The sequence below is a fragment of the Morone saxatilis genome, unplaced genomic scaffold (genome assembly GCF_004916995.1).
Source record: "Morone saxatilis isolate NCDOM2014 unplaced genomic scaffold, NCSU_SB_2.0 Contig9, whole genome shotgun sequence".
NCBI lineage: Eukaryota > Metazoa > Chordata > Actinopteri > Moronidae > Morone > Morone saxatilis.
The window spans coordinates 12,884,051-12,893,946 of record NW_023340268.1 but is presented as its reverse complement, the minus strand read 5'-3'; the positions used below and the strand labels follow the sequence as shown (position 1 = coordinate 12,893,946).

At 42.6% G+C, this 9,896-nt stretch overlaps 1 protein-coding gene across 1 annotated transcript; it reads right to left on the bottom strand.

The window, feature by feature from the left end:
* Positions 1 to 527: 527 nt before the first annotated feature.
* galnt12 (UDP-N-acetyl-alpha-D-galactosamine:polypeptide N-acetylgalactosaminyltransferase 12) lies at positions 528 to 8,963 on the bottom strand (the record flags this gene model as incomplete). Its single annotated transcript, XM_035680830.1, is given in 9 exon segments — positions 528 to 683; positions 1,902 to 2,015; positions 2,368 to 2,499; positions 5,063 to 5,239; positions 5,681 to 5,798; positions 5,971 to 6,156; positions 6,341 to 6,530; positions 7,603 to 7,772; positions 8,095 to 8,963. Coding segments are annotated over 9 exon segments (1,596 nt in total), but the record flags the coding sequence as incomplete, so codon positions are not given.
* Positions 8,964 to 9,896: the final 933 nt, after the last annotated feature.

The window sequence follows — 9,896 nt, the reverse complement described above, 5'->3', positions numbered from 1 at the left end:
CACATATATATACATATACATATACATATACACACACACATATATACACACACACACACACACACACACACATTGCCAAAAGCCTATTTAATTATGAGATTTTTAGAACTGAGTTATTATATTATAGTATTATTTTATTTTATTTTAGTATTATTTTTCACCCTGTCCATGTATGGGGCAAAAGAAAGATTTGCACCTACAAGTAGAGGGTCTGTCTTAGCAGGAGAAGGCAGAAACAGGAGGGGTTTGTGGGTGATTGGATGGCTGTGGAGTTGGAGAACGGGCGAGAAACAGTAACTGTTTGAGAATTTGGTTCTCAGAATACCGTGGACCTTTAGTGGTGGTTCAAAAAAGAAACTCATATAGAATGTTGAACTCAAAACCTCATTCCATCCTGCCCTTTCACGGCTACCGTGTCACTGCCTGTCTCATTACTCATTCACCACTGTCTGACCACACACACTGCCTCTTTGGTCCAATCTTCGTTTCATAAATACAGACACTGAAGACAGAAATATGCTCCCTACCTCTCGGAGGACAAATTTCTGGTCTACAGGTACAGGTTGCCCTCGTTTTCTGCACAGCTGGACAGTCAGGTAAGTGCTGATGTTGTCTCCCACAATGCATCCAGCAGGTTCCCTCGTGTTATAGCGGATCTCGCCATCCGTGGAATATTCAAAGAACTGCGGGAGAAGACGAAACAGCTGGGTTTCAATCTAAATCTTTTCATGCAAACTTTCTAATGTCAAATAAAAGCTGAATAGAAAAAAATATATTTTTTAATGAATTATTAATAAATTATAGTTTTAAATCTCACTTAGAATTAAGAAAGGAGGTATAGTCAAGGATGTAATTTCAGTCACTGTCAGAGAATCTGTACACGTATATGTATTGTATGTATGCATCTTTATCTGTGACTAGAAGAAAAAGGCATGCAGCAATAAAGAAAATGGACACAGTGTACTGAGAGATAGCCACACACACATACACACACACACACACACACACACATATGTTTACTGTTGGTGTGTGTGTGTGTGCACACAACGAATGGAAGTGTGAATTGAATAGGATTCTGTAACATGCAGAGAGAGCACTCTCATAAGGCAGACAACACAAGCACTGCTGAGCCCACTTCCTACAGAGACGACATCAGTGTGAGTCCACAGAGGGCTGCTGAAATAACGATGGTAAATTTCACAGTGCTTTCTGGACTACTGTCAACCGCAGAGTATAAATGTGTTGGAAAATGCACTCTCCTTTGTATCAACAAGGCCATCACATCATTTTTCAACCTGAGATAGAAGAACCAGTCCTCTATTCCTGGGTTTGTACAACCCCTTTACTGTGAAATAAGGTGACTGTATTACTGACTTAATTTTAATTACTATAAGTCTCTGCAGCTACTGAGAATCATGATTTAGCATAAGAAAGGGGGGAGATGAATCATAATGAGGCTAGTGACTAGGCCAGGTGACACCTACAGGAATACTGGGACTCGCATCTCGCAAGAAGCATTTTGAAATTCTTGTTAGCAAACGTTGTTGGCACTACCCCATATCACTGAAGACACAACAAGGCTCAATGTATCTTGTATAGAGTAGCCTTAAGCCTAAACAGAATGTAGTTTTGATAAGCTAATAGTGTACATGTGTTACATATTTATAATCTATCGGTTTTTAACTGAAAGCATACATTATGCTTTTTTTACATATAAACTGCTATGTGGTAAAGTGGAAAAACATCAGCAACTAGATAAAACACAAGACTAAAGTTCTCAAATAAAGCTGATACTAATAAAATTGTACATTAACAATTTCTCAGTGTTAGAATTAAGACATTTTAACGACCATTACAACTACATTCTATGGCTTATGGCCTGAAAGACTAACGTCCAATACCTGGTTCTGACCCATGCCGTGACATGGGTAGAGGATGACCCTCTGGCCCACCACCATGTGTTCATCTGAAGGGTTGTAGTCAAAACAGTAGTTGGTCTTTCCCTGGTTCTTCAGCTATAATGAGCAAGAAGCAGTCACATCAATTCTTCTTTTCAAGTACTGATAAAATATAACTTACAGAAGCTCAAAATGAATGCCAAAGCTCATCTTAATCAGAGGAAATATCACACTTTTATGCAGTTCATAAAAACCTTTTCAAACCTAGTATGAGTACAGAATAATAATACTTTTGCGTCCATGAAAAACTGTGGTCAAAATTGAAGCAGCGGAGGCCTTTTTTTTGGGGGGGGATACTTCTCTTGTCTGCACTGCTCAGCTTGATTAAACTCAATCAAACCGGAGAGAATTGGTAAATTCTATACTCAAATTTTAAAGCTGATAAGCAGTGACTCGGATGCGTTCTCACCATTCCAAACATGCCTGGCTTATCCTCTGGGACGTGAATGTCGGGGTAAACATTATCCAGATACCACCTGAAGTTCTTGCAGCCCAGCTTCTCTCTGAGCTTCCGCCGCTCTGTCACGTCTCCATAGGCCTCCTAGAAACACAGACCACAAATGATAGTTCCACGGTATTATTTTAGTTCCCAATTCTGCCTTAATATCCATGAACTGCACTATGGATATTACATAATAAGCATCAGTTAATGGCTAATGCATTAATGGTTAATGGTTAAAATAAAGGCCGGCTGTGTGCACTCTTTATGCAGTCAGTGTCAGACAGCTGCAGTGTCAAAAGACGTAATCATAGCATAGTTCTGTGCCGAAATGGTATGCAATAGCGCCATCTATAGATGTTTCATAACTCTACACAATTACATCCATAATAATAACAACAACACAGCCTAGAACAAAGAGCTCTTAACAGAAAACCACTCTTATATCCTAGACAAACAGACTAGGGTAAGAGCAAGTGTCTGTGTGTGCATGTAAGTAAAGGCAATATGTTTGTCCTTAAGTAAATACCTTTATGCGTACAGTTACACACACGCCACAGTGATCATGAACAATGAGTTACAGCACAGGGAAGAACACAGTCTCCACTTTGATTTGCGGGCGAGCATATGTTGACCGTACGTTCCCTGCTGGAGGAAAGGTTCAGCAGCACTGCAGGCTGATGGATGTTGGTGGTTTGCCCAAACACAGCTTTAATTGGCCCTTCATCAATTTATTTGGTCAAGAGAGGGACTCCCAAAGGAGAGAGTCCACTGTCAATGAGAGGGACCAGTAAGGACCATCGGGGGACAATGATGTACTACAGTGTATGAGGTCAACAAGGGGGAAATTAAGGACCAGTACAAGTTCTACTTAAATGTCAACTATCAGCAAATGTCAAAGCATATAGTCCAGCATATGGATCAGTAATGGGGCACAGAAAAAACTTAAGGAGCAACTAGAGGACAATCTGATGTACACAAGAGGCCAGAGAGGGGGCAATTAGTGGGGAGAGTGAAGAGGCAGTGGGAAAACAACCAAAACATGTTTAGAGATTCCTTCTCTTTTGTCTGAGTCATCCCTGAAAAGGATACACTGTTGCATTTTGAATCCAGTTTATTTAGGTTTCACACTACCTTATTACTTATTAACCAAGAGTTGTAAACATAACTCACATGGACTGACAGCTAACTCATCAACAAGACAGTTTGAGTGACTCCGTCATGCTGCAACCCCAATATAATGTTTTCTTTGCTCCGGAGAGGATGACATTGTAATGACCTATTGGAAATATTTAAATTATCCATCAATATATGTATTAGACTTGCTCAAATTACCTAGATTGTGGGCTTGGAACCAATTTAGGACTAAAGGTGGAGGCGTAATGTAGTCATACCAAACTTCAAGTACTAATTATGAAAATAAACATCTCACTTCCTGGATTTATCTCTAGCAAAGGAAGTTTATTGATCCTAAAAGGGCAAAATGTGGAACTCTGTGTGTGTAGCTTCTGCAAAACAGCCTCTGCTTTGACAATGGCTTTTAGCTCTAAGAGATTCAGTGGGAATATACAAAATAATACAACATAAAAATGATTGTTCAAAGCTACAACGAGAGATGAATTATTTCTTTGTAAGGTTTAACAAAATCTGCAAACTGAGCATCTCAGGGTACAAAATTAGCACCAGCCACCAGCCAACTGCTGCAAGTAGACTTGATCACTCCCCAGACGAATAAACAATGGTAATCTATTAAGTGGTTAGTATCTGAACAGTCATTAGCCATTTGGCCAGTAGACATAATATTTTGCACCCTCGGGTATCTGAAACTCATAAAACTGCTGCAAATGCCAGAAAAACAGCAAAAGTAACACACATTGGGTGCTGAAAACCCATATCATAATAATGAATTATTAAATATATTGCAAAATATTTGAGATAACATGCGTCTACCCATAAATCTTAGAAGAAGAGGAGTTTCCGCAGTGTTTGTTTGAAGGGTTTGGTGTATTGGGTTTGTCATGCCACTGCGGGTTTGGCAAGAACACCTCCTCTCAGGGAGATGAGTGCCACCTGATCTGTGTTTAGAGAGCTTCTCCTCTTAACTACACTGTCACACACTGGCCCAACCCCTCCCATCTATGCATACGTACAAAGGCAGGGCACCCCATGGGTTAGCACTGCTCTCACCCTGTCAAGGACAGGTGGGTGACACCCGTTGGCACCGAGTGACATGGAAAGGTGGTAATCACACACCGGAACGCCCTGACACCCCTGTCACCTTGGGTGTCTGCCACTCATGTATCCCAAGTGTCACTTAATCAGGGGAGCTTTTACACCACAGCGGGAGTGCAGTGTGTGTGTGTGTGTGTGTGTGTGTGTGTGTAATCTGTGAGAGCGGAGAGTGCATGTCATTTTGTGCATGTGTGTGTGTGGAACTGAGAGTGTGTACATGGGTGAAATCAAGTGATTAATCAGTCTTACAGTTTTGTGACGACTGCCGCTGTACAAAAACAACAACAACACAAACACAGCCTTCGCAATACTCCATGAAGGAAACAAATAATTAAGTCATTGATATGCTTGCTTAAAAAATAAATAGCTTGTTATGTTTGCTACCTCTAGCACATACACACATGCTTAAAGCACACCATCTGTGCAGGCTCACCAGTCGTGCGTGGGGGTTTCGATGGTAGTAGACCTCTTTGTATTCATCCATCCAGACCTCGGCAGCTCTCACGCTGTTTGCTAGAGCTTTGCTCCGTGAGTAAGGGGCCTTTTTAGGGAACACATGACCCACATGGGAGCACGGGTGGACCTCAAGGCTGCCCCCACACTGCCAAATCTAGGAGACATCAACAACACCGCCACCACCACGAGGAGAATTTGGTTAGCCTCTCAGCCATGATTCAATCGTACAATCAGGCAACACAAAGCACAGCCTTGTTGTGGAGGAGTTTGGAAACAGAGAAGCTGTTTGTTGGTTGAAGGGAAATATTTTTGGTTCCTTCCCTTTGGGAAATTGCGGTTATTGAAGAAAAGGGATGTTCAAATTCTTCACTGCAATTAGAGGATTAGGACATTTGGCCTGTTTTTGCTGGTTGTTTAGTTATACCCCTTAAGGGTTCAGTGCTTGGTAAATGTAAACCAGATCTGGCCCGCCTTTTTAGTGCTGTGTGTTGCGGGTGTTGCCTTTAAAGCTGTTGAATATTTCATTTTAGGTCGCTTGATCATTTACATTATGCAGAATACATGAACATAGACATACAGACACATCATTTCTTACCCTGAAGGAGAATTCCAGGTTCTCTCCTCCCCACACCTCCATCCCTGTGTCGTATGTCCCCAGGTAATGGAAGTAGTTCTTGCTCACAGCAAACAGGCCCCCTGCCATAGTAGGAGACCTGAGGAGAAAAAAAAACATGTTGGACAATAATTTCCCTGCATATTATAAATTATGACTTATGTGGATGAGACAGGTGATACATCAGGATGAGGTTTCGTACCAGCTGACAGTAGTGGTATTATATTAGGCCTATTCTGTAAAGTTATCCCTAAAAAATGTTAACATCACACCTGATGACATCAGTGGACGAGCGACGGCGTTTCTGCTCATAATCTGGGACAGAGTGCCAGGTGAACACCAAGCGCCAATCAAACCCCCCAATCTGAGGTTCACCAGAGTTCCCTAAATACTGGAAGGTGTTCCAGTCGATCACATCGATGACAGGGCAGACGACAGCCGATGGCTCCTCTTTGATCCTGAAGGAGAGAGAAAGAAAGAGAGAGAAAGCACAACAGCACTCCTTAAGCCGGCTGGTAGAGGTTCAGTGCTACACTCTGTGACACTTCAGATGGGCTAAAAGAAGCTCTAACCACAAGGCCACACTTTGACAAACTACTCAGAGGAAGAGTCCTTAAATCCTCCTGCTGAGGGTTTTCTAACCTGTGGAGGAGGGGCTCCAACCAGCCCTCATGACACTCGCAGTGACAGTCCAGGAAGGTCAGCACATCACCCGTAGTAATGGACGCCCCTAGCAACCGGGCCCGCACCAACCCCTCCCTCTTGGTGGCCCGGATCAGACGCACCTTCCTCAAACCCGAGATGTACGTCTCTAATGGCTCCTTCAGATGCGCTTCAGGAAATAAACAAGTAAACAAATATATCAAAACAACACATCTGATAAAAATGTGTTATTTCCTACGTGTGCGTAAGAAGGCGATGCTTGTGCCGAAAGCGGTTTCTCGTGAATAAATGAAGCAACGATTACAATCTGCTACCAGCTTTTAACAGCAGCTGGTAAAGCTGATTGAGAAAGAAAGGAAAATGGTGTTTAAGAGTGTTTGATACACAATCACTGCATCATCAGGGGGCCTTGTCACTAAAACACTAACACTGCAGTACTTGGATGGGTTTCAATAACAAAATGGGTTTTTAGTAAGTTATCTCATTCATCTGTGGCTCTGAGGCAGCCAGCACCCCCTAGATGGTCATTTGATGATATCATTCTGAGGGTTGGTGTGTTGATTTATGAGACTGGATACTAACACATCTGTGCTTTACCAATCTATAACAATATCTGTTTTTCTGCGTTCGCCCTCTGAAAATGTGATGAAGACTAGTTTTCGCTCTCTACACATCCTCCTCAAATGAAAGCAACCTAAAACAGCAAAATCATTGTTTGGTGTAGTTGTTCAGCACTCTGTGGAAGTAGCCAGTGTTAGCGCAGAGGGAGAGGCAGGCATTGTTTCAATGATTGGGTCATGAGCCAAAAAGAACCACTCCCTTAAAAGTGCCTCAGCTTGTCACAGAAAACAAAATAAAAAATGACTTCAAAGTAGAACGCCCTCTTTAATTAGTTCAGCCACATAAAGCCGTGTATATGAATATATAAAAAGATGCTATGGACTAAACGCTCAGACAGGTGACACTGATATCTGTGAGTCTATCAGGAGGTGTATTAAATGTCCCTTTAGTTTCACTACCTGCCACTGCCATCCCGTATCTCTGTTTGTCTTTCCTAATTGCAAACATGTCCGTCTATCTTCCTTCCTCCCCTCTTTCTATCTGACAAACCAGTGCCTGCCACCTGTCTGCGCGCCTCCTTGAGTGTCCCTCTGACAGCCTGTCTGCCCACACAGCCCTTCTGCCTGTCCATCAGTCTGTCTGCTCCAGCGTCCCTCCACCAGTCTGCGGGGCCCCCGTACCTCTGTCGCTATAGTCATCCACCAGCACCACCTCCTTCAGCAGGATGTCAGGCGACGTCTCCAGCACGCTGTGGACCGTCCTCAGCAGGGTGGACCAGGCCTCGTTGTAAAAGGCAATGACCACAGAGGTCGTGGGCAGGGACCGGTAGTCGTACTTCAGCTCTCTGCAACTGCAACATAAGGAAGTTGTTAGGAGAGACAGATTGGCAGGGACGGGGGACAGGGACAGGGAGGTGGGGCTGGGTGAATGGAGCTTAAAGCTTTGTTGCCTGAGTAAATACCCAGGTTTGATCAGCAAAAGAGCACAAAAACCTTTAGATATGGCAACAAGCAGTTATTACTCAACAGCAAATGACTCACAAGTCTGACTGCAATGTCTCAGAGGCAGTTAGTGAGTTAGCAAGACTTCAGCAGTGTATAAAAGCCCCTTTAACTTTATTACAATGGTGTCTCTTTGGTGTAATAGCAGACACCACTCCACTAGTTACTTACAGTGGGTTCCATCTCTCTGGCAGCCTGCGGTGCAGTGACACTTTATCACTGACATAAGTGTTGATCTGATGCTTTTTAATGCTCTCCTCCTCGTTCCTCTTCTCCTCTCCGTTCAGATTCAGTTTGACGGCTCTCCCCATTTCACCGGGGGCATTTAAATCCAAGGGGGGCCTCTCGTAGACGGGTCTCTTGAGCTGTTCGTTGTCCACCTCTCGCTCCCCGGGGGCCTCTCGCCGATTCGTCGCGCTCACGTCTCCGGAGTTGTGTCTGAAAAAGACGACGTATCCCACCAAAGTGACGCCGAAGAGGCAGAAAAGTAACTTGGGTCGATTCCTCCTTCCGCAGACTGCCATGGTGTCGCTTCCTTTGCTTTGGTGCGGAGTCGGGTTGAAGTTTCAAGCCCCGAGGAGCTCCGCATACTTCCAGCCGCTCATTAAGTTCCCATTCGGTCCTAACAATGTCCAATTTACTAGCTAGTGAATTTTAAACTTTTGGTTAGATACTTGTTGAGCTCTTGACTGACGTTGGACCAATACACTCCTCCTCCTCCTGTCCCTGAAGAGAAGTGTGAACGGATTAACAAACTCGGATTAAGCTAGTTATCTCCTCGGATTAGCTAACTATAAGGACCTAACCATGAAGGGCTCCAGCTGGAAACTAAACTAATCTAGGTCAAATCAAAGAGAGAGAGAGAGAAAACGGTCCACTGTTTCCTTTAGTTTTCAGCCAAAATAATTAATATTAAAGTAAGCATTTATAAACTCGTCCTCGGGGTTGTAATGTGTGTCCAGCCACTGGCTCAGTAACCCGTCCAGCAGAGGTTACATACAGCTGCAGGAATCAGGATGAAGTTTTTGTCTGCCGGCTACTTGAATTTGAGGGGAAGTTTGAAACAACGTCAAGTTAGCCGAGCTAGCGAGTACGTTTCCGGTTTGCGGATGTCAAAGTAAAATACGGTTACATTTATAACGGCAGCTAAGAAACGTTTTTTTTTTTCTTTTTTTGGGGTTGATCAAAAAGGCACGAAAAGTCATCTTTTACACAAAGGAACGAATACATTTGTTTTAACCAAAATGCCCAGTCACTTTCCATGTAATAAAACTTTAAATAATATTTAATGTGTATGTTTAAGTGTATAATAAGTGTATTGTAATATTGGTTTCTAGGATTCATTAGAAAAAAATGGATTTGTATTCTAGATATCCTGTTCCTGTTCCCATTAATGTGTCAAGAGGTGGATTTTCTTTACCACCACTGCTTCACGTTCGAGTGATGCCACAATTCTTACGCTTTTAACTTGAAGGCAGCCGGATGTTCAACCGGAAGTTTAATGTATTGACAAAGTTGAAGTTCAACCCCTGTACCTGCAATTAAATCTTTCACAAGAGACAAATGTTATAGTCCGAGATATTTAAACTCAAACAGACACTTTACTTTCAATAAGTGTTTTTCCAAATATCAGCTAAAGAGAGTTCATTTATAGACTTTCGACTAAAATACACATACATTATATACACTATGTTATATAATAACCCCTTCAACGACCCTGGGAGAACCTACGACCTATAAGCTTAGAAATCCTTTACCTTGGTGGTCTTGTTTTATATGCAGCCAGTTGTCACTCAAATGAAACTGATATGAAAACTCTTGACACCAAAGATGAAATCTGACACAAAATGTATGTTTAAGCAAATTAAAATTGTAAATAATTAAGGCGACCTTTGAAGGCGAGGGGGTAATTTGAGTGGGCATAGTGTTTGATCGAGTACCCATATTGTGAAAACTACAAAGAGACACGGGAA